Raw genomic sequence first — 26,301 nt, forward strand, 5'->3', positions numbered from 1 at the left:
TCCATAAGTTTACTGCTGAAAAAGGTGTCTACTACTTGGGAGCAAAAATTGTTCCTGCTGCTGAAGTTTTCCAACCACCTAATAGCAACTCTACTCTGTAAATAACACAGAAATTGCTGGGGAAAAATCCCATTAAGTGACTTTGAAAACAGTTCAAAGCTGTTCTGACCAGAGAGACACTGAGGGAGAGAGACAGAGTTCATAAAAAATTACAACATTAAATGAACATTTTGCAACAGGAAAAACATGTTGAATCAAGACAATCAATAATCTAAGATCAAAGAGAATTCAGTTTTCAGAGTAAACCAAAGAAAATCATATTGCTCTTTCAATTTAACACTAGCTATTAAAATGCATAATTGATGTAACATGCTAAGAAAACAAGTGAAGATTATGATATTGCAGCCCCACAGACGTTTCATAAGCAAGCTTGCCTTATCACCCACATAGAGGCAGGCAGTGGTTCCTAGGGAGTCACTTTCTATATGGAAGACAGGAGGCAGAGCTAATATGACATAGGATTGATTTTTATCTGAAGTTTTGTGACTTAATTTTCCAAATGACCACCTCTTACAGCAGGCAGGATAGAGACAGATTCCAATTTCCTGTCCCTGCTCATATGAGGCCCTTCATAATTCTACTTATTAACATATTTTGTCTTTCAAAGCAGCTTCACTGACTTTTTCCCCCCCATCCTCCCCCTCTTCCTACTCAAAAAGTATAGCATCATATTTCTTACATTTCTTCTTAGTGACTCTCCTGACTGGCTATGTTGTCTCTGGCCACTACCATCTCCTCTCTTACTCCACCTCCTTTAAAATACCCAATTCTCTATCTCCCCATGAAACCTAAAACCTTTACTCATATGCTGGACTCCAAGGAGCAATATGTGAACCATGAAATTCCAGATGTTCAAGATGATTTAGAAAAGGCAGAGGAACCAGAGATCAAATTGCCAACATCCACTGGATCATCAAAAAAGCAAGAGAGTTCCAGAAAAACATCTACTTCTGCTTTATTGACTATGCCAAAGCCTTTGACTGTATGGATCACAATAAACTGTGGAAAATTCTGAAAGAGATGGGAATACCAAACCACCTGACCTGCCTCCTGAGAAATCTGTATGCAGGTCAGGAAGCAACAGTTAGAACTGGACATGGAACAACAGACTGGTTCCAAATAGGAAAAGGAGTATGTCAAGGCTGTATATTGTCACCCTGCTTATTTAACTTCTATGCAGAGTACATCCTGAGAAACGCTGGGCTGGATGAAGCACAAGCTGGAATCAAGATTGCCAGGAGAAATATCAATAACCTCAGATATGCAGATGACACCACCCTTATGGCAGAGAGTGAAGAAGAACTAAAGAGCCTCTTGATGAAAGTGAAAGAGGAGAGTGAAAATGTTGGCTTAAAGTTCAACATTCAGAAAACTAAGATCATGGCATCTGGTCCCATCACTTCATGGCAAATAGATGGGGAAACAGTGGAAACAGTGTCAGACTTTATTTTCCTGGGCTCCAAAATCACTGCAGATGGTGACTGCAGCCATGAAGTTAAAAAATGCTTACTCCTTGGAAGGAAAGTTATGGCCAACCTAGACAGCATATTAAAAAGCAGAGCTATTACTTTGTCAACAAAGGTCCATCTAGTCAAGGCTATGGTTTTTCCAGTAGTCATGTATGGATGTGAGAGTTGGACTATAAAGAAAGCTGAGCACCAAAAAACGGATGCTTTTGAACTGTGGTGTTGGAGAAGACTCTTGAGAGCCCCTTGGACTGCAAGGAGATCCAACCAGTCCATCCTAAGGGAGATCAGTCCTGGGTGTTCATTGGAAGGGCTGATGTTGAAGCTGAAACTCCAATACTTTGGCCACCTGATGCAAAGAGTTGACTCATTGGAAAAGACCCTGATGCTGGGAGGGATTGGGGGCAGGAGGAGAAGGGGACGACAGATGGTTGGATGGTATCAGCAACTCAATGGAGATGAGTTTGAGTAGACTCCGGGAGTTGGTGATATATAGGGAGGCCTGGAGTGCTGTGGTCCATGGGGTTACAAAGAGTCGGACACGACAGAGCAACTGAACTGAACTGAACTGAACTGAAGGAGCTCCTTGTTTCTTTCTGGTATAGCTACAGAATTCTTCAATACCCTTCAATAACCTGCCTGAGATCTGCTAAGTCCTAGCATTCTGCCTGGCAATTGTAGTTTAGCTTCTTTCCTCAAAATGTAAAGGACAGAAGCAGCCAAAGTTCACTGCAAGTCATATGTTTTTGAGAAGTATTACCAATAGTTCTATGGAGGAACAAAGAGAAGGCTTTTCACAGTTAGTTTCCAGGATGGAGCTTACAAAACGGTGGTGCAATAAAAAGAACCTTAAATTTGAAATTAAAATATCTGTTCTCAGGTCTACTAGCTATAAGACCTTGAGTAAGTGAACAAACTGCTGAGTCAGATTCTTCATTGATGAATTTGAATCAGTAATTCCTGCCCTGACAGATTACTTAGAGAATAGATGGTAGACTAGTAGAAAATTTTATCTATAATATACATTACTTGTAATATATATTATATACATTTATCTTTTTTCTTATTGTTACATTGAACCTAATTTATCTTAAACAATAAGCCTATATAGAGATAAGGGGCAATCTCAGGGAAATACAGATGACTGATGATCTTCTTGTCAAGAGACCTTCAAGAATGGCAGTTTGTCATGGTCATCAATTTGATTTTGGCCAGAAATGATGCATCCAGGAAGGCTGATTGATGCCAAGGAAACTCGTAAACAACTAATGTACAAACCAAAATGCCACTTTCTTTTTCAGTTTGTAGTTACATGGTAAGCTGAATTAATAATAAAAGAGTCACTTGGCAATTATGAGATTAGATTAAAGGGAACTTAGGTTATTATAAGGTAGGTTTACCTGTGTTCTGTTGAGACCAGTGAATTTCCCCGTGCCAAAGTGGAAAATGTCTCTGGTCTGGTGTCTTTCAGATTCAGCACTTCTCCTCTGCACATTGCTGAATTTATATTCTAAATTCTTCTCTGACTTCCCCTTTCTCTAAATTCCATGATACTATCTCCTCTTTTGATGATACACCCTAGATTTTGTAATATCACTAACTAAGCTACAGGTAAGTCACTATTCTCTGAGCCTGGGGTATATTAAGTCTCCTTCCATTATGTATTGATTTAAATTTTCCAACTGTCACAGTTCTAGGGGTGCCCCACTGGAACAACCTTAGGCTGCTATCAGGCACCTTTGTGTTCGCTGAATAGGCCAAGTGATTAGCCTGGATTTCTCATACTCTCTTAGCCCCGCTGGGCATATTATATTGCATATAAATTATAGTCATTTATCCAATTAAGTAGGGAAAATGGATAAGTTAATTTCCCCTGCCTACCTTCTATTGGGTTATGTTCTACCAAGATTAAATGAAATAGTTAAATCCTGCAAGCTCATTAGATTTTATTTGATTCTGAGAATAATTTTATGATTCTGGTCTCCTGTAGAAGAATAGGGCCTGTGGCCTAAGAAGTATTAGATGGTAATCTTCCTAAGCCAAAAGATAATTTCATAGAAACAACAAAATAATGGACATGAACCCAGTAAAAGGCAACTCTAATAGTTTCCTGAAATACACTTCAAGCAAAAGTATACATGTGAGATATAGATGTGTTCAAAACAAAGTGCCAGATACTATTCTTTTTCAGATAGACTTATCACTTTCAACAGTAAAATTTTTCAAATATTTAGAAGAGAGTTAATTTGATAAAAATTGATTTACACAAATGTATCAAGAACACATCTACTTACTGCACTTATCAAGAATCTTTTGTAAAGAAAAATACAATGGGCTGTACATTTTAGGCACTAGAAATATCAGAAGTTCCTCAGTATTGATGATTTAATTACCTTTTTCTGTTTATTTTATTTGTTCCAGATTTAATCTACAAAATTGAGCTTGCAGGAGGCCTGGGAGCAATCTTCCTCCTCCTTGTACTGCTTGTGGTCATCTACAAATGCTACAATATTGAATTAATGCTCTTCTACCGACAGCATTTTGGAGGTGATGAAATTGCAGATGGTAAGCTATCTTTTGTTGTTCAAGCTCAATTAAAAAGCATGAATTTGTGATTATGTAAGAGAATATCCCTATTCCAAGGAGATACAAGATGAAAAATTTAAAGTTAAAAGGGTATGACTAGTGCAATTTACCCTCAAATAATTCAGAAAAAAAATGCTTTTAATCTATCCAGAAAGAGAGCAAAGGTAATAAAATACTAGCAATAGATGAACCTGGGTAAAGTATATATGGGTGTTCTTTAAAATGGTTTTATTTCTTGAAATTATTTCAAAAAATAGTTTAACAAGGAGATATTGGTTAGTCAGGAGATCAACCAGTGCTGTCAAAACCCTTAATAAGAAACAAATTAAGAACCAAATTTATTTTTTTCTCTAGAAAATTCAAATTTAGGTACAGATCATATTTAGCTCTTCCTGGCATCAAAGAAAACCCAAATTATTCAAGAAACATATTAATAGCCATAGAGATACTCGATTTAAAGCTAATAGTACATCTGGACCCACATATTTTGTGTGATTTTGTAACAATTCTCAAAGGTGACTTCAAAGGAAAAAAATTCTGATTGTAGCTTATAATTTTCTTATGTTTGCCATTCATGGCTTGTGGAAATCTTATAAATGAGATATTAGCAAAACGTACTGAGCCTGTTTCTTTGAACATTCAAAAATGAGTTAATTTTTCAAGAGAACAAACTACCATACTTCCCAATCAAAACTAATAAGAAATCATGACATATCACTCCTTATGCATACAGTCTTCACCAGCAAACTATTATAAGCCTTGGAAATGTGTGTATGGAATGCCCAAGCTAAGCCAAGATAAAAAAAGAAAAAGAAGTCCAATTGTAAGTCATTACTTTAAAAAGCCAAACTTAAATCTTAGTTTTCATTGTACTAGAATAATGAAAGTTAGAGCTTTTGTTTTGTTTTGAGATCCTCAAAGGAGAAGAGTTTATGATTTTGTTTTATTTTTATAGTGATAGGAGAAGGACAGAGTGGTGACGGTAACATCAAAATTTTTGAGGAACCTTTGATATTGGTCTTATTGTTACTATTATGTGAACAATGATATGAGTATGTTCTAATTGACTTCTATATTTTTGCAGTAAATTAGAGAAATGCTGTTTGATGAATACATGTGCATGCTTATTATCAAAGCAGTGTTTTCACCTAATGATTGTAGCAGCCTATTTAAAAGTATCACAGGCCCTTTTTCAGATATATCTTTAAAATGAGAAATTAAAGCCTGTTCTGACCATGATTATAGGCTCCAACAATATGTATGAAAATGTAGTCAGTTACCTTCAGTTTCTGTATACAATAATTAACACTGGAAAATCTGACTCCTTAACCTCTACACATAAAATAATGAGATGGAATATGCTATTGGGGAAAATTTCACTGTTTTCCAAGTGCCAATGAATGGCTAAATGGGAATAGCAATTAAGAGTGTTAAAGATGCATTGTCTATATGAAAGTACATGAAAGGGAGTCTACTGTGATTCACTTGCTTTAGGTCATGATTACAAGCAATTTGTTAAAACTTTCTGTAAGTGAGGTGATATAATTTACTAAGTTCATCTGAAATAATTATTTTCATCATCCATATCTGATAATCCAGACTAACTGATCAGTTGTAGTACATATTTGTAAGATTAAATTCATGCTAATATCATAGGACATTTTGCATCCATATCTTCAATATTGCCCAAGTGACCAAAGATGACAAGTAATCTAGAGCATTTTGGCTAGAGAATTGAGTGTATTGATTCCAAACCAATTATTTTAGGGAAAAAAATGCAATGGTGGGGGACTTCAAGGGTTTTCAGCAGGAAGGAAAATTAAAATAGTTTATATTCCTACATGGAACTTGTACCTTAAACACACAATCTCTGTACTAGTTGAATGGAATACTAAAAAGTCAGCAGATATATAGTGAGGATGAATAAATGAATATTAAAAGCCTTTTAGATATATCCAGTTTCGTGATGCCAAATGTCAGCTAGATAGCCTATTGAATTTTTCATTTCTTTATTTAAATATTTTGACATCTCAAAGACACACCATAGTTGTACCCATGTACCTTTTGTTCATGTTTTCTCTTTGATTCATATCCATAGTAGCATTTCCTGAAAGTCGTTATAAAATGCCGTATTTTTTATAAAATAAAATCTACTTTGACTTCTTAAACATATTTGATATAATTAATTTCATTTCAATTCATCAATGCTTGCTTAATTTATTTGACCTTTGAATTATGCAATCATTAAATACTTACTAAGTGTCTACTATGTACCAAGCACCATGAATGATGTATTTACTTACATATTAAATATATTCTTCATCTGAATTAATCCTATACATACACACACTGGTAGTATAGTAAGCATTGGGGACATAATAATCCACAAAGTTACACAGTCTTTGCACTTTAGAAACTAAAGGATTTAGTACTATGTTTAGCAGAGGCCCAGAAGAACTGGCAACCCACTCCAGTACTCTTGCCTGGAAAATCCCATAGACGGAGGAGCCTGGTAGACTGCAGTCCATGGGGTCGAGAAGAGTTGGACACAACTGAGCAACTTCATTTTCACTTTTCACTTTCATGCATTGGAGGAGGAAATGGCAACCCACTCCAGTGTTCTTGCCTGGAGAATCCCAGGGATGGGGGAGCCTAGTGGGCTGCTGTCTGTGGGGTCGCACAGAGTCGGACACGACTGAGTGACTTAGCAGCTGCAGCAGAACTGCATTGTAAACAGGAACCACTTCCTGATGGTGAACAGGATTAAAATGGGAAGGACAGTATGACAACAGAAAAATTCTTCCACAGACAGTTTGGTTCCCTTCATCATAACTTCTCTCTTCTTTGGGAATAGCATACCTATGGTGATGACTCTGCCAGCCCTCTCCTTTATAATGCATTGTGCTGTTTTCTGGCTTCTCAGATGAGCATAGTCAGCATGATTTAATAAAGAGGAAGGCTCATTAGCCTCACATAACAAAGTGGTGTTGCTGAATGGCCATTCGGTTTTAAAACAATTTTTAGGATTTGCTGTTAACCTTTATTCGCATCGTATCGTATCATTGATATTGCTTTATCTGTCTTGCTCCTCTTTGTGAGCAACAGCTGTGGCTATTCATGAGGTTTTCTTGGCTGTCTACATAGAGCTGAAGTGCATTTTTTAAACTGTGGCATCTGTGTCACTGCTTGCTCACTAGCTGGCATCCTAGGCCTTCTGGGACATCTGACATAGTGGCTTTGAGAGCTCTCTTCCTGCTCTTGCCAGTTACCATAAGCTCTTCACCTTTAGTTCACCTTAAAGGGACATAACTGAAACCAGGAGCAACCATTTTCCAAAGAATGATGTATTTCTAGAATGTTATATACAATTTGTTATCCAGACATGTTGAAGGTTAACACAAAGACATCCATGTTCTTTGTCATAACTTGACTTGAGATATAGCAATATTTTTCTGGAAAAAAAAAAGTCTTGATCCCCCGGAGAAGGAAGTGGCAATCCACTCCAGTATTCTTGCCTGGGAAACCTCACGGACAGAGGAGCCTGGTGGGCTACAGTCCACAGGGTCTCAAAAGAATTGGACATGGCTTAGCAACTAAACAACAACAAAAACACCACCTATATTAGTGTATAGGTGAAGCAAATAGGGACAGGAGCAGGAATATGGAGATTAGGCATAGTTGGAGGGCAAATTGTCATAGTCTGGACAAGCAATGGGGCAAGAGTCTAGAAGTTCTGGCCAGATGGGTAAAAGAGTCAGGTAGTCATAGTGGATGGCTAGCTCATAGTAGATGCCCAACAAAAAACATTGTTGAATGAATTAATAAGTAGTTGAATTTCGAGAGGTTTATAAGTTAAGAGTTATCAAAGTCAGAGGAAACTAGAGTCCAGTCTGACATTATGGAGTTTGAGGCAGCAACACCATCTATCAAGAAAGATGAAATACATTCTGCTCATAGAAATGGATCTGTTTGTCCTTTGGCCTATTTTATTCTTCCAGCTGTGTATCATCAGCAACTCTCAGTCCCAGGTGAGTAATTATAGCTGGAGAAAGTCAAGGGCCTGCAGGTGCATCCTGAGCCTGATTGGAACAGGGGCAGAGGTGCTAGGATTACCAGGAGGTTCTTACATTAGCATTGCTTGTGAACATTCTCACTTCCAAGTGGTGTTTTATGCATAACAGTGGAATGTGCCTCATTTGTAAGCCAAGTGATCTCAACTATTGGGGCAGTCCTCCATGTGTGTGTGTTCCTAAGCAATCAAGTAACTCAACCAAGGCTCACACAAGTCTTATCTAGCTAGAGGACAGGCTAAAGGGAAGCCTCCTGGCTTCAAGCACCATCTTAACATAAATAACCAGGGTTCCTTTCATGTGGGGGTAGTGAAGCCTGGAACTTTACTAGAATTAGAACAATATAATCCTGACTCAGTTATCACTAGAGTAGTCAAAGGGGTCCTGTGTGCTTCTTACCATAGTGTATTTGTTGTTCTTGTTTGGTCTCTAAATCATGTCCAACAATTTGCAACCCCATGGACCATAGCCCACAAGGCTCCTCTGTCCATAGGATTCTCCAGGCAAGAATACTGGAGTGGGTTGCCATTTCCCTCTCCAGGGGAATCTTCTCAACCCAGGGATTGAACCCAAGTCTCCTACACTGGCAGGCAAATTCTTTACCACTGAACCACCTTGGAACCCATAGGATATTTATATCTCCTTATGTGCCTATCATGTATACCTCTTTCAGCAGTTAGAACCAAATTATTAATGGTATAAGGAAAATGAGTGGCTGCTTCGTTCTGTAAAGTATATTTTGGTCAGGTTTTAACTATAATCTAATCAGGTCTGTTTTAATGGAAAATATTTCTGTGCTTTAGAAACAAAATCTGAAATGTTTTCCGGTCTTTTAAAATTATTTGCAAGTAACTAGTTTTAATAAATACAAATAGTTCCATATGAATCTAGACTCACCACATTAAAAATTTTTCTATAAATAAGGGAATTTTAAAAACCACTATAACTTTTCCAGTGTGTCCCTTCTAAAACCAGTGGGGACTAATACTTTGAGTGGCTGTAATCATTAATAAAATCAGGGAAAAATTCTGTGTGTGTATACACATACATACACATGCACATTTTCTCTTTGGGGAGACTGGCTCTGAGCCAATACAGCAACAGAGGAAAAAATTACATTCTTAAAGCACAGTTAACTCTGACTAAATGGGTGAAGGGAAAACCTAATTTGGCGATATTGGAAGGATGTATATTTTTAAACAAAGGCTTCTTTTGGAAGTTTGTGTCAAATTAGTTGACCGTGGATTGAACAAGAATAACAGGCAATGCACTTGTATAAAACCCAGCTGCTGTCTCTAATATTTGGTAATGAACTGCATTTTGTATATGAGGATGACGACAGTAACCAACTGGAAGTATGGCATTTGTTTCAAGTAGAGTCTCCAGGAGTGAAGCTAGATTATTTCAATCTTCCACACTCCAGAGCCCAGCCTCTTTTGGATCTCTTACACATATTTGTGCAAACAAGGTATAGTCTGTGACCAAATAACAGAGCCAAGCCAACCAGCACAGAAAGAGTTAAGATTCATGACTTTGGTCTACGTAGTCCTTCATTCAAACACACTGAGCTAATCATTCACACCAAAAGTTACAAATAATTCTCTTTTATTCTGTCAAAACTATATGTTGCCCATTGCATAGCAATTTCAGTTCATATCCCATGACTATAACTGGATTGTGTTGAAATGTACTAGGTTTCTTACGGCATGGCATGTGACTTATTTTTTCTAATTGTTAATGATGGTTATTAATTATACTGCTTATTCTAGCCTGTTAATTATTACAGATATTTAGTCCTGAAAGAGAACCTGCTAATCATACATACAACCCTTTTGTTTTTCTTTGTATCTAAGACAACAAGGAATATGATGCGTATCTCTCTTACACAAAAGTGGACCAAGATACTTTAGACTGTGACAACCCTGAAGAAGAGCAATTTGCTCTTGAAATTCTGCCAGATGTGCTGGAAAAACACTATGGATATAAACTATTCATCCCAGAAAGGGACCTAATCCCAAGTGGAAGTAAGTACTTTTGAGTTTTGTATTTTAAAAGTTTGGTTTCACTTAAGAAGTTATATGGAGACTTCAAATGTCAGAGGCAAGTATTTAGTTTTTTTCTTACAGGAGATTTTATTAAATTCAAAATTTTCCCCAACACCTGTGTTATGACTTTTTAGCATTCAAATTTTTTTAAAGGCACTCTCACCTATATTTTAGGTATGGTTTTAAAATTGTGATTTAATTGTACATTTTACTATATTGCCTTAGTGCTCTTAGAAAAATGAAGATCCTTTAAAAATTGTATAAGTCAGATCTTTTTTTGCATTTCAGATTTTCAACGCATTTCAGTTCCAAAACTGACCTTCTGTCATTGTGTTTCTACTTATACCTACAATCATTGTCACTAATAACTCTGAATTTAAGACTTGATATTCATTTCCAGATTTAGAGAAAAATCCACTTAAAAAAAAAAAACATAACTGAAAGACACATGTACCCGAATGTTCACTGCAGGCACTATTTACAATAGCTAGCACATGGAAGCAACCTAGATGTCCATCAACAGATGAATGGAAAAAGAAACTGTGGTACATGTACACAATGGAATATTACTTAGCCATTAAAATGAATGTATTTGACTCAGTTCTAATATGGTAGATATTATACAGAGTGAAGTAAGTCAGAAAGAGAAAAACAAATATCATATATTAACTCATATACATGGAATCTAGAAAGATGGTACTGATGAACCTATCTGCTTGGCAGCAATGGAGACACAGACATAGAGGACAGACTTGTGGACACAGAGTGGGAAGGAGAAGTGGGACAAATTTAGAGAGTAACATTGAAATATATATATTACAACATGTAAAATCAGATAGCCAGTGAAAATTTGCTGTATGATACAGGGAGACAACCAAGAGGGGTGGGATAGGGTGGGAGGTGGGAGGGAGGTCAAGGGGGAGAGGGCATACAGATACCTATGGCTGATTCATGTTGATGTATGGAAGAAACCAACACAATATTATAAAGTAATTATTCTCCAATTAAAAAATAAATAAATAAAACTTTAAAATGTATATTAGACCATGGGGCATGGCACCTCACTGTGTATTTAAATTCCTTTTGAGGAGTTCTAGACTATGGGGCACTCCAGTACTCTTGCCTAGAAAATCCCATGGATGGAGGAGCCTGGTAGGCTGCAGCCCATGGGGTCGCTAAGAGTCAGACACGACTGAGCGACTTCACTTACACTTTTCACTTTCATGCACTGGAGAAGGGAATGGCAACCCACTCCAGTGTTCTTGCCTGGAGAATCCCAGGGATGGCAGAGCCTGGTGGGCTGCCGTCTATGGGGTCGCACAGAGTCGGACAGGACTGAAGCGACTTAGCAGCAGCAGCAGCAGACTATGGGGAGGGCTTGAGTGCCACTTTTCAATTATGCTACATATTGAAAGTTATATTTGAGTTTCCAGAATAAATTCAGGTTCAAGTAAAAAATATGCTTTTTTCCTTTTACTGTTCAGAGTATTGTACATGGTAGTATAAGATAAATACAGAAAAGATATGGCCCCTACCCTCAAAGAGCTTAAAATGTCATTGCAGGAAACTAAAAGTGCTAGAATTAGTTTGCATGTATATATGAACATCCCTGGGAAGAGGAAATTAAACTGTAACCACAAATCAGAACATAGTAATTTATATACAAGGGATAACAAAATTAAAAAGCTTATATTTTCAGTACTTGACTGTATATAGAATATTTTCAGATACATTGTTTCATTCCATCCTTAAGAACAGGCACTATTATCTTCATCTTACAGATGAGGAAATAAGACCTGAAAGAAGTCCAGTATCAGTCAGCTGGCAAACGGTAGAGATGGAATTAGAACCTAGATCTGTTTGGTTCTCACTCTTCATTATTTATTCCTCAATAATGTTAATTCAAATGATCAGAAATCCACCATGGTCACTAGCTGGCATGAAACAAATTGAAACAACTGAGTTTTGGTTGTTCATCACTTTTTCTCAGCGTGCATATACTTCTGTATATGTCTGGGTTTTCACGTGAGTATGCACACTTACACATTCATAGGAAGAAACCAGACAATATTTACTGGTACACTACTTTCAACAAATGTAAGACTTCCTCAGATTTCTTACCTTGGTCCTCACCTCTTTTCTTTCTGTAATTTCCTTCATTTTTATGACTTGAAATGCCAGTTCTACATTGATTGAGCCCCAGGGAACATGCTGATACCTCAGAGTCATTTTTGATTCTTTGGTATCTCTCTCCCAAATCCAGTGTCCATTTGTATCTTTTCCATGATCACTTCCACCATTCTAGTATAGGCCCTAATCAACTCATTCCTCCATGCCTATTACTCTTTGCCTTCCCTATTTTTCCTCTCATCCATCTAGTCCCACTAATATGTATACCTCCTTCATCATGTCTCTCCCCTATTCAATAATACTTCACCAATCTACTAACCCTTAGCTAAACACTTCTACAGTCTAGTGCCAGCCCAGATTTATCTCCTAAATTTTTCTCCTACCATTTCCCTTACCCATTCCTTACTCATTTCCCTTACCAATTTCCCTTACCCATTCCCATACTCTAGCTAAACTATGCCTTTCATGTACATTGTATGTCCTTGCAATGCTTTTGTTCATGTTAGTCTTCTATACCTTTATAAATCCTATTTATCCTCTCCATATCACTGCCTCTGTGAAAACTCCATAATGATTTCTCTAACTCTAGAGTACATAGGGTATAATCACTTGCTTGACTATAAATTTTGTATTCCTGTGATATTTTGTATTATTTTTGTATATAGCTTTATACCTATATGTATGTCTTATCTTCTCAGTGAGATTGTAAGCTCCATGAGGGCAGGGACTGTCTCTCATTCATCTACATACCCCTGTTATAATCTAACAAAATGCCTGAGCTCAGTAGATGCTAAATAGATGCTTGCTGATTTTGTTTTAATAGTGTTAGTTTAAGACAAGAGGAAATGAAATAAAAGTTTTAATATTTGCATGACAGTATCTGAAAGGCCTTTTAAACAAGTGAATAAGAAAGCTAAAAAGAAGCTTTCTGCTGAAAGAAAATGTAATTCATAGGAATAGTCTCAGTCCTAATGTGTATTTTTCTCAGATTTTAGAAAGAACATCTACAAGAGGTTGAGGCTGATCATTAGTGAAACATCAAAAATATCCCTTTAGTATTTTTTGTTTAATTCATTAGATTACTATGTATTTTTTGCATTTTTTGCCAAGAGCATCTCATTAACTATCAAAATTCTGCAACATCAATTTTTAGATGGTGTCCTAAGTTGTATTCAGATAATAGCATTACCAAAGTGGAATTTATATTCTATGTCAAGTCACCTTCAGTAGGATTCAGTGTGGATTCAATTTCTGCTTTATTGTATTACAAATTTGTTGGCAACACAATAGACAGTCTTTATCAACCCCACTAAGTGACTTAAAAATGTCACCCTTCATGTCTGAACATGTCAACTTTGATTATCTTTCTTCTGACCCAGAAAGCAATACTTCAACATTGTGCACATCAGGAAAAGAAATAGGGACAACTTGGAACAAAGGTGAGCCTCTTTACCTGAGACTCAATAGAGAACACTTGCTTATTATATAAAGCAGTACCTAGTGTGCATGGGTCAGCATGAGACCCATGAGACCCAGAGTGAGATCATGAGAGCAAGAGAGATGCATCTGCAAATTGTGTTTTCTTCATTCTTTGTTTATTTTGATGACTTGACAGGTCAATTGAATCAACATGCTGTATCAATTTAGCCAAACAGGTGGTAGAATATTTTATACCTCACAGAGTCAGCCGGTTGATTGGCGAAATTGATTAGTTGTTTTGGTGTATCATAGACAGGCCTGAATGTCCTCCTTGACCATGGGATGTGAGGCTTATACAAGTCGTATTTCCTAGCATGAAAGTACAAGATTTTAATTGAGGACTGTAATACACAGCATAAGGGATAATAGGAGGTTGATGCCTTATTTATCCTAGCATTTAAAGAACTTAATATAAAAATACCCAAGATGATGTTGTTAGGATGAAGAGGGATTTTATAGTCCATATAAGATCATTTTAATTTTTTGAGATGATACAACAATTAAACTAAGCAGGGAGTTGGATCCTGGGTACTCAATGGTACACAGGAAAGCTGCTTTTACAAGTAAAAGACAACTATGCAGTTTTCAGATGCAACCACTGGAGGGTGTTTGATTTTAATCCTTCCTTCCTGAATAAGAAAATTCATGTTCTCTGAATTCCGATTTGTGAGTGTAACCTGCAGAAGTTCTTAAAAAGGCCCTTTGACAATTTTTCCTTTCCATCAACATTTCAGAGCTGGCTGAGCAGTCACTGTGTCACGATTAACGAGTTTTTCCTTGGCATTTTTAGCACGCATTCAGGAAGTCAATGAAGTATATGAATAATATACTTGATTTACACATGAATGACAGAGTAGAACATTTTGGACTTAGTGTATATGTGTTATTAAAGAAGCTTCTATGGTCTGTAGTCGCAGCCATTGGTACAGATTTAACAGGTTATGCTATATAAATATAGACACATTCCTGTGGGGGGGCACTAGTTACAATATTATAAGCTGTGTTTGTCCCTCACATCTCATTTAAAACATGTTGACCCAAGACTGCTCCTTCCTCTAAAAACTAGCAGTGAGGCCTTTGAGGATTGTAAAAGCAGACTTCATAATATCATTCTTGACCTACAACAATAATTTTCTATGAATCAAACTAATGAAATATTTTAAATAAACCCATTCATGTTTAACACCTTCATTTTTTATGTATCTTCAGTTTCTTTTTCACCACTCTCATGGTATTTCAACTCAACCTCATCAACACACAAATCTCTCCAATGCATACAGTTTCAAAAGTACATAAATGTGTCTCCCTTACCTTATGTCCCCCTCCCCCTCCCCCTCTCCTCCCCACCACCCACACATGTGACCATGAGTTCTCAGAAAGCTCTAATGTAAAGATGTCACTTTCCAAGGTATGTAATTGTACCCTCCTTGCATGCCCTATTCGGGAAGTGTCCTTTGGCCATCATGAACCATCACAGATGGGAAAAACTGACACAAATATTTTTCCTAAATGCTAAAACTAGAAGTCTTTAGATCTGGACATTATTTTCCTGGCAGCGACCTACCTTTCCATTCTTGAGCCTGTAGCCAGAATCTTCCTTATGTTTTCTCAGGTTTGGTGCCTGAATGTGGCAAGAATTCCTACTTTCCAGTAAAAGTTTGGTCTGTCTCTTCCCAGGCTAGAAACATCTGTAGTAGAATAGCAAAAGCAACTTTGCTGCCAACAGGCATCTGAATGTCAGAAGTGACAGGCAACCAAAAGAAGGCCAGATAGAAAACACCCTACTCAAACTGCCTAGAGACACAAACTTGAGAAGTAGAGATTTTCTCACCCGTGCAGCTGCTGGGTTTTGTGGTGTAAAGTACTATACACAGAGCACATTGTGTTCATGGGGCCTAGTGGATCCTTTAGGAATGAACAGATGTGCTCTGAAGCTGACATGTGACCAACAGAACCCAGCTGTGCAGTTGAGATTCTGAGATTGGGGACATTTTTGGATGAGTACCATTTAGGCTTTTGAGTCCATCTTATCTCAGTGTTTCTGCAGAGATTATAAAACATAAAAATATAAAAGTTTTTCAACTGACCAAATGGAGAAAATAGCACTCTAAGACTGAAAGTAGAAGCAACCAAATCCTGTAGTTTTTGTTTGCCTTTTAAGAGAAAATGAGCAGGATCCTTAAGAGTGCATGTGAAATACTTAAAAAACAATTATAAACTGAGCTAGTTCTGGCTGAAGCTTTAGAAAAATCTATAGATGATTAAGTGGACATGAAAGAGAAAAAAGCCTTTCAAAAGTTTTTAGCTCAGTTTCCTCTTCTATCCATAGGAAGACTATGGGGATCTCTGTGTGAGTTATTCCTGCATTATTTCACCAGAGAAAGACATAGTGAATGAAAAATATTATCATGCATGTGGTTGATCAGCCATGTCTGTTGAAATTATATTTATGAATTTGGCTTCAAATATCAAATTGTCTTTCCATTTTTTTTCATGCTCAATTTTCTGTTTTTCTCAGTCAAGAATCCTAGGACTCCTTCAATAATTTAAGGTAGAAATTCTTATGTCTGATTACATTCTTACATTTGCTAGACCTTCCTCACTATTCTAATATTCAGTTCTTTAATGGCCATGTGATTGTGCTGACATTGAAATGACAAATGACTGGAGAATACATCTGGTGTCAGATGATCCCTAGTCGCTTCTGAAGTAAGGCATGCAAAAAAAATTTTGTACATGGATCTGTAGCTATTCATTGCCAATAGTTTCTCTAATAGTTGGACATATTGGACATCATTCAAGTAAATTGTCCTTGGGGAGTAATAAAATCCTTTTCCAGGCAATCTGACGTCTGTGACCTAAAAAGTGTGAGGCAGGGGTGAAATGCACAATCATGGAAATTTAACACATTGTATACAATTTACTCACATGGAATAAAATTATATATGCCCACCAACCCCTTCATATTAGAGTCTATAGAGAGGGAACTGTAAACTGTATCCAAAATGACCAGCAAAATACTGTGGTCAATGGACTGAGGTTTCTCATTCAAAGTTTGAGGTAAAGGAAGCCTCTGTTGTGTAGCATTTCAAACAGAACATCTACTTTTGGGGAAGCACAGACAACAGACACCTTAAAAAAGAGTTGAAGACCAAGATAAAATTGTCTTAAGTACCAAAGGAACCACAGAAAATACTATATAAGCAACAAGTTGTCTTGTTCCATATTTATCAAGATTGCACTGATTAGAATGACAAATCTACAGATTTTAGGGCATGATGTTAAAAGAGAAAAGAAGGAGGGGAAGGACATTTTGCAGACTCTCTTTGTTTGCTACTCTCCACATTTTCTTTCTTTCAGTATTCTCTGAATGTGTTCTATTACCTACCTCTATTCTCAGTGAAGAAGTAAAGAGGAAAGTGAAAGAATTCAGAAATATGGACAACATTCCAGAGTAGATTCTGCCCACCATCATGCCTTCCTGTCCATCCATTGATGAAACGCAAAAGCAAAGGGTTCATTACCAAAAATGCAGTTTCCAAAGTCAAAACTAAATAAATCATGGTTTCCTGCATTCACAAAGACTCAACAAATCCATGTTAACTGTTGATCAGCTTATTAATCAGAATCAATTAGAACCCTTACAATAGTCAATAGAAAACAAAAATCCTGCCAAAAATAATTTTATCCCTGTGAACTATGAGCTATCAAGTCAAGGACTTGGAGGAGGGGGCAGGGAAGGTTTTTGTAGGGCGAGTAATATTACACACTGTTTAGAAAGCCCCCTGCTCGCCTCACACACACCTGGCTAAATAAAAAAAATTGTAGCCTCAATCTCTGTGGCAGACAACACAGACAGATTCTTACATCTGCCAGAGGCAGAAGCAAGACCTGAAAGCTTTCACATCAGCCAAGATAAAGAGTGAGGTTGTCAACCTGTGTAACTCTTTCAATAAGTTAGTATTAAGCATCATTATTTTAAATGCAGGTAGTATTTTCAGTGAGACTACATTATAAAGTAGCTCACTGTATGCCTCTGTTTATACCAGAGGTCTAATAACTTTTTCCAAATATATAGTGCTGAATAATACATTTTTTTCTTTGATACATGTGAAACCTGTATTATTTTTGCTGGTTTCTCCCCACCAGTTATAGGAGTAGATCCATCTCAATCACAGTCAGAAACCGTCTTGTTTTTAAGTTTTGATATATGAATCTATAGGTTTAATAAATATAATTGCTGATGGCTATTTGTTATGTAATAGTCACTAAAATTAGTAGAATATTATCAATTTTGACCCATACTATCTCACCCTAATGATTTGTCTGTTTAACTGATTTTGGATATACATAGCTGTGAGTATAAGCCTACCAAGATTCTATTATTTGAACCTGACAAAGTAATAAATTATGCTTTTACCTACAGACTAAGTATTTGTCTTTTAATTTTTAATATGCCTACTACCCCTGATAATGATTCTGACATAAGCAGCAGTGTCAACACAAAAATAATTCATAATTAATTAGTTTGATAAATCAAATGGTTAGTAGGTAGTAGCAAGACCACATGGAAATTTATGCATAAGAGTGATTTCTTCTTGTGCTTCTGCCTATATCCACAGTAGATTTAAAGCCTGGCATTTAGGAGTACTGAGATCTTTGGGGAAAGTATACACACCCCATTAGAAGAAACTTCTTGGGGCTGCCGTTATATTCTTCCTGATTCTATTTCGTACTTTTATTTCTCCTTTCAGTTTGCTTTTTTGCTTTGATTATAAGTGTCCTGTTTTCAAGTCACTTTTGTAGATTGAATGCTACTTTTTTAAATACACTGGAATTTTGGTTTATACAACTGCCTATTTTTTTCTTTACAAAATTGTGAAGATCACAAATATGTTAAGTGTAATAGCTTTGTTTCATATCTAGTGTAGTTTCATAGCCTTGTTTAAGCAGAAGGCTGTCAGACACAACCACCCATAGTTTACTCTGTTATTGTTAAGTTATTTCAAAATTTGCAAAGAAATAACTTAATGTCCTTTCATTTAAGGGATGTTTTATATTTTTATGTGGAAAAAAATAGTCTTTTAAGGGATTCCTGCTACTTGGTTGCTAAATTTGCCTGAACAAGTCAGGGCAAGATTTAGTAAGTATTCCTGTGTGCTGCGAATTTAGGAATTTAGAAAAAAAATTATTATCTCTTCATGGTAAGAAACTTTTTAAAATAGCTCCTGAAGGATTCTAACATGTCTAACACAAAACCACAGCCCTACCATGGCAAACACCACTGCCTGTCAGGGACTACTCTAGCTGTGGACCAGCAATGCTTTAATTTGATACCTGTTTTCTGCTTAGTTTATTTGGAACTTTTCCAAACCTAAACATCCTGATTGGTCTCTAATTTAGGGGTGGCAACCTTTCTCTGTAAAGGTTCAGAGAATAAATATTTTAGGCTTTGTGGGTCATATATGGTCTCTGTTGCATAATATTCTTATTTTTTTAAACCCTGTAAAATGTTTTAAAAAAATCATTCTTAGCTCACAAGCGATACAAAAACAGGACATGGTCCTAATGGATCAGGCTCCAATTCACAGTCATTGGATGCAGACATGCAACTCCAGGGGTTGGGGAAAATTCTTTTGTGCATTTGCTGCATAGGAGCCAGCAACAACTCCCTGGATAAAGATTAGCAAGTAAAAAATATTGTTAACTCTACCTGTTGGGTCCCTTGCTAATTTAGTATTCCTTTCATGATGTCTAGTTCCTTGTTTGTTTTTTCCAAAAACAAAGATACAGAAAGCAAAAATTTAGGAAGGAAGGGAGAAACAGGGCAAAGAGAGGTAAGCAGAAGAGGAAGGGAGAATAAGAAGGGGAAGTGAGTGATGGGGAATACGTGTAAATCTATGGCTGATTCATATCAATGTATGACAAAAAAATAAATAAAAATTAAAAAAAAAAAGAAGGGGAAGTGAGAAAGAAAGCAAAGAGGGAGGTAAAAGGACAGGAGAGACAGGACAGGAAAAGAAAAAAAAATGAAAGGGAGAAAGAAAGAGGAGCAAAGGGGTGAGAAAAAGAAAAAACATAGAGAGAAAAACAGAGAGCAAGCCAGAATATGGAAGTGAGGGCCCAGTTTCTCCTTCTTTTCCTTAGAGCCAGACAGCTCTTAGAGGCACCTCCCCAACTGCTTTCAAATATTGAGATTGCTGCCCAGCCACTGATCAGCATCCCAAGAAGTGAAATGTGGGCTTCACATCTGAAAACTTCCACTTGGTTTTTCACCAAGTGAAATGGAACACGAAATTCGGGGCCCAAGAAAGTGGCTTGTGTTTTCCTTGGGACACTTGGGCTGTATCTACCCAGGGAAAATTTAGATGTACTGACTGACTGACTCCAGTGCATATGATTAATGTATATATAGGGCAAACCAGGATAATTCAGACCTTTTTTTCTTCCAGAGCAGGTTTTCAGCTGGAATTATCTGGATGGTTGCCTCAACTCTCCACTAGGCTTTGCCAGGATAAGCAGAGCCAGTGTAGTATGCTGGAGAAAGGGACCACTCCCTCTCTCCAAGGCTCCCTTCAACGCTCACACCCTGTGCAGCTGAGTGTAGTGGGATTCATCTTGACAGGCATTCCCTCTGAGGGCAAATGCTAATTCTGCCTAATTAATCTCTAAGAAGCCCCTCAAACCCTAAATGTTGCATTCTGCTTAACTGTCAAATGGCAAAGTGTAATAGACAAGTAAAGGGGGAGAACCATATTAATGGGGCAAAAATTGTATTCTGTTCCCTCCCCCAATAGAGAAAAAGGATAATAAAGCCAAAGCCTGTGTGTGTGTACAAGTGTGCTCAGTCATTTCTGGGGACTCTTTGCGACCCCCTGGACCGTAGCCCCCCAGGCTCCTCTGTCCATGGGATTGTCCAGGCAAGAATACTAGAGTAGGTTGCCGTTTCCTTCTCTAGGGGATCTTCCTGACCCAGGGATTGAACCCCCATCTCTTGCGTCTCCTGCATTGGCAGGCAGGTTCTTTACCACTGAGCCACCTGGGAAGCCCAAAGTCAAAGCCTATGACATCCCAATCAAATTTATTAGTGTGTGTGTGTACTGTTTCTCTTATAACTGTGAACGCTTGAGTTGTCATTTTCTTTAAGTAGATAGAAATCTGTATAGCTGTACCTTTTGTTTTTTAAAGTATAGGTAAAAAGTAAATTAAGCTACATCCCAAAACATAGAAATTGTGTTGTTCATATAGGTATCATTTCTCTGACAAATGTGCTCATGACAAAGTTTGTACAGATAAAATTTTAAGAATTAAATGTAAAGCAACAATTAATGAGGGAAGAATACTACTTGGGATAACCTCTCAGTAAATCATTTTGTAAAGAATTCTTCTGTAAAAATAATAATTAACTCATACATAATCTGGTAAAATTGTGTTTTCATGTACTCCTGCACTTATACCATGATTCTGGCTTGGGTTTTTGTTTTGTTTGGAGGAAAGGTGAAAAGAATAATGGGAAAGATGCATGATAGTTTATTTTACTGTATCTTACAGATTCAACTTCTAATGATGAAGCTTCCCACATAACTTCTTTCTTTTTGGGAGCAGAAAGAAAGGAAGAAAATGAAGAGTCAGAGCTGTTGATACACTGGGATAATATTTTTCCACTCTATTGAAACTTTCTACCTTTCCTTCCATTCTGTTTCACCAGTTCTCTAAATGACAGTGATAAATTCCCCATTGCTACTTGTGTGATGTTTTTGTCTTCATTTTTACTTTTTGCAGATTTCAATGCTGTTTATTTTAAACATAACCTCTAAAATAAAATTCTGAAGGGGTTAATTTTAATAAAATTCTTTAAGGGGTTCCCTCCCCACTTAGAAGTTGCCTTATCACCTCAGATACAGTCTCTGTAACTAGTGCGTGAGAAACTACTGAAATGTATTAAGTAAAAAGCAAAACAGCAGTTAACGACAATTTGTTAAATGGGCAATTCTCTGTGTACCTCTCAAAAAGTTGTTTATCTGTAGGGTGTAGAGAGAGTTTGCTCTTTTTCACTTGTGAAAGTGTTCTTGCTGCCAAACGGTAGAAATAAAACCCTGGGAAAGAGAAATCATCTGTAAAAATATGCATTTGTAAAATAAGTTTCTCTTTTCAAATGACTTGTACTGAGCTGCTTGGTGGCCCCACACTATGTACTGGACGTGACACCCTGAAAGCAGTCTGTAACCTTGGGCAGATCTGTAGTGACAAATGTTGCTATGCTTCTGTAAGCACTGCTTCTGCTAGAGGGCACTGTACATGAGACAAGGCCTTGTGCTCTGCTTAGTAAAGACAGCTCACTGTTACAGCACCTGTGTCCAAGTCTCCATTTGTTAACACATGTGTGTGTTTCCCTTTTTGGCGGATAAGGCTTTGGGAAGCCTGGTTGCAAAAGGATTATTCCATGGGATAAACAAACCTAGAGTTAGTTGAGTGCTTTTCTACTAGGAAAAGACCATAACTTATTTACCTTACTTTCAGAGTTTTCCCACAAAGTAGAGCAAAGACTTCTCAGTTGATAGACTCCTCCTCTTATACCGTTCATTCCACACCATCCCCCATTCTCCAGCTCCACCCCTCACTCCTCCTCTGAACAAAGAGCAGCTGGTTCAAATTAAACTCATGGGCACACACACACCACTTCCCTATCTCCAGGTTTGAAGAACAAAATGGAGAACCTAAGGTTGCAAATAACAGAAGATATTCTGAGAAACAAGCTATGATTTTAGAAGAGATTTTTCACCATCTCTCTCATAATTATCTTTGAAGTATAATTTAATATATATAAATTATGTACATAGACCCCCCCCCCCTACTTGTTTAGTAGTTGGAAACTGGAGGAAAAGCAAACCAAACCCATAAATACAGTGACCTTCATTAAAAGGCTCCATTTCTCTCTTCATCAACCCGCTGATTGTTCACTTAGAGTACTAGCCCAAAGGCTTGTCTGGAATTAAATGATTCAGTAAATAAAAATAACTGAAATACACCTAAGCTCTGAAGAAGTCAGTTTATATTAGCTAAAACACTGTAAGTAATGGTGAGGGGAAATAAATGTATTAGAATTTTTTTTTTAGGCATTGAGCTTTCTGAGTGTGCAATACAAGAAAAGAAAAGGTGATGTACCTTAGTGAAAGACTGGGTCTTTGCTATACTAGAATGCAAACCTACTGCTTTAAAGACTGGAAATGTCTTTGTTTTACTCTTTCTCTCTTTCTGTGATTTGTAGCCTACGTTGAAGATCTCACAAGATGTGTTGAGCAAAGCAGAAGACTTATTATCGTGCTAACTCCAGACTATATTCTCAGACGAGGATGGAGTATTTTCGAATTGGAAAGCAGACTCCATACCATGCTAGTCAGTGGAGAAATCAAAGTGATTTTGATTGAATGTACAGAATTAAAAGGAAAGGTGAATTGCCAGGAGGTGGAATCACTAAAACGCAGCATCAAATTTCTGTCCCTGATCAAGTGGAAGGGACCCAAGAGCAGCAAATTAAATTCAAAGTTTTGGAAGCACTTAATATATGAAATGCCCACCAAGAAAAAAGAAATGCTTTCTCGGTGCCATGTTCTGGACTCAGCAGAACAAGGACTTTTTGGAGAGCTCCAGCCTATACCCTCTATTGCCATGACCAGTACCTCGGCCTCTCTGGTGTCATCTCAAGCTGATCTCCCAGATTTCCACCATTCAGATTCAATGCAAATGAGGCATTGTTGCAGAAGTTATAAACAGGAGATGCCAACCACCACCTTGCCAGTACCTTCCTTAGGCAACCACCACACTTATTGTAACCTGCCTCTGACACTACTCAATGGACAGCTACCCCTTAACAATGCCCTGAAAGATACTGTTCATAGGAACAGTTCCCTGCTACCTTTATCACCCAAAGAGCTTAGCTTCACCAGTGATATTTGGTAGTGGAAAATCTGAGGTCCCCTGAACAGCTATGTGTGCATACAAAATTTCTCCTATACCAAGCAAAAAGTACACCTAATAACATTGAGGTGCTGAAAAAGTGTTCAAAGAAAACCGCACAGAAATCACTTTTGTATCTAATTTTTGTTCACATTTCCAGAATAGTGGGGGGATAGAAGGACCTGCTTTTGTAGTATAGTAACTTGTTCCAATGTACAGTTTTTATTTCTTCCTTAAAAGAAAACAGTTTTAAATTCTATTGTTTTAGAGTAGATTTTATGATAGTACTTAGACTGCAAGTTTGGTAGGTAAGCTATGTTCCACATATTTATGAATATTTCAGTATTCACATAGTATTTGAAAGAAGGAAAACTTAAAGACTTTAATTGAATTTGAAAATTCTGAACTAAGTTTAAGAGGAACCAAGAACTTCTATAGAGTAACTGAAAATCAGGAATTATCAAGAAAGAAGTGTTGAGACATCCCGATTGGAAGATTGTATGTAGAGGAAGATCAGTTAAGAAAAAAATGTGGTGGACACGTTTAGAACTTCTTCAACATAATGGACAACTTCTGTATACTAAATCAACAGTGCATGATGACAGCTTTTAGTTTTATTAGGCAAGCACATTTTCTGTAGGCAAACTGGTAGGTAGGTAAACAACGTGCATTTCTTAAGCAAATGAATAGATAAGCTGTTAGCTCTTTTAGGATGATGTTGAACAAACCTTACAGCTTTTTACCCTATTAACAAAGTTTTACAAATTTGAAAACACATTTTAATTTAGGCATTTTATTGTTTGCTAACAAATTCAGATTTGGATTTTTTCCAAATGATCTCTTGATTTGCTATAAGTTTTACATGAAGATGCTCACATCTTCCTTTTTTGCAACACCATTGGAGTCTGAATTTAAGTATTGACTGCAAGTGTCAGCAGTAGAACAGAAGTGACACAACAATATTCACAGATGAAGTGCTAAATGATTCAAGTTTACTAGTGGTAGAGAAGCAATTGCAGTGATTCTCACCTGAAATGTAGTTGTGAAACAAACTGTTTTGTACATACACAATATCTACTTGGCCATGTGTGCAAGGCTCCTTCAGAAGTATCTCTATTCTTGGTGCTTCAAAGAGTATATTTTATAGACTAAACTTCTTCACCCTCACATTGTGACTGTACCATATCAGAAAATCCCTGTGAATATTCTAAAATCTTATGAATTTGCGGTAAGGAATGTGCCCCGATTCTAGTATTTATTGTGAATTACTTCTTTGTGCTATTTCCAATGAACTTTGGTGTCCTATCCACAAAGATTACTGTGGGGGTCAATTAATTAAGATTCATTCTGGCATTTTTGCATATGGTTCTTAAATCGTGTTTGGGGGCAAATATAAACAAGGACAAGTGTACACAGTGTGTAAAAATTTAGAATTTTCCCAGTCCTGGTAACTGTGAAACACAAATGTTTAAGAGAACATTAATTAGGTAATATGTTTAGATTATTTCAACCTCTTTACATGATTGATTCCCTATAATCCATGGGTTTTGTTCAAAGTACTTGTTTTTCTGTTGCTTTTCTATATCCAGATGCTCGGAAAAATGCATTATGCACAAACATTATATGAAACCTTAGCAGTGATTCATGTTCATTTCACACTGGGACAATTAGTTGCTCCTTTAAAAAGTAATATTCAACACATAGGTGTTTCATAGATACATTTTTTTCCACTGAGAAAGGTGATTTTCCTTCTGTAGAAACTATAGGTATTTCAAAATGGAAATTTATCAATTCTGAACTGTTTGCCAAGTGTTATAAAGTTGTATTTACTCTCATTGTTCTTTAATAATATGTATAGTTAGTAAGTTAATAACCTGCATGAAATAGTATATGTTTAAGTGACCAATTGTACTTTTTATTATTTTATTTTTCACAGAAGTCTAGATTAATTCAAATAGAACGTTCAGTGGTATTTTTAAACTAATAGTTCTGTATTGAGCATGCCAGTTCTGAAAATATAACATGGGTCTCTCTGCTTCCTTTATTTACAATGATTAAACGTGGGTAGCAATTTGAGTTGGCTGGCCACAATGTGTCCTTTCACTACAAGTAGGTACTCAAAAACAGAGCATTCACACTTGTGTTAGGGAACTTGACAAGAAACCTTTTCTACCATTTTCAGGAACCAATGTGTACACTATCTATAAAAATTTATTTCTAGATGGCAATTCAGAATTCAATTTTCATCTGAGAATTTTTAAAAGATATAACCTGTATGAGCATAATATGTATTTAGTCTAGAACATGATGCATTCTTCCAGTTGCTTTCACAGTGGGAAACATTTTCTTCCCAGTTTCTCACTGAAATGGATTTTGGAAATTTAGAAAAATACTGCTGCGACTAGTTTCTATACATTCATAACAAATTTATAAAGCTCATCCTTCAACAGTATACATATTTTTAAAACTGAGGCTATTTTAAGGTGAAAATTCTGAAAATGTCACAAA

General features: G+C 36.8%; 1 protein-coding gene across 1 annotated transcript in view; it reads left to right on the forward strand.

Moving 5' to 3' along the window:
* Positions 1–23,877, forward strand: part of IL1RAPL2 (interleukin 1 receptor accessory protein like 2) — a 1,284,763-nt gene extending 1,260,886 nt beyond the window's left edge. The window contains exons 9-11 of the mRNA XM_043897204.1: positions 3,948–4,091; positions 10,036–10,206; positions 23,105–23,877. Coding sequence (XP_043753139.1) covers positions 3,948–4,091; positions 10,036–10,206; positions 23,105–23,796 — 1,007 coding nt within the window. The 3' untranslated portion in view covers positions 23,797–23,877. The remainder of the gene's footprint in view (positions 1–3,947; positions 4,092–10,035; positions 10,207–23,104) is intronic.
* The last annotated feature ends 2,424 nt before the right edge of the window (positions 23,878–26,301 follow it).

Source organism: Cervus elaphus, chromosome X (genome assembly GCF_910594005.1).
Source record: "Cervus elaphus chromosome X, mCerEla1.1, whole genome shotgun sequence".
NCBI lineage: Eukaryota > Metazoa > Chordata > Mammalia > Artiodactyla > Cervidae > Cervus > Cervus elaphus.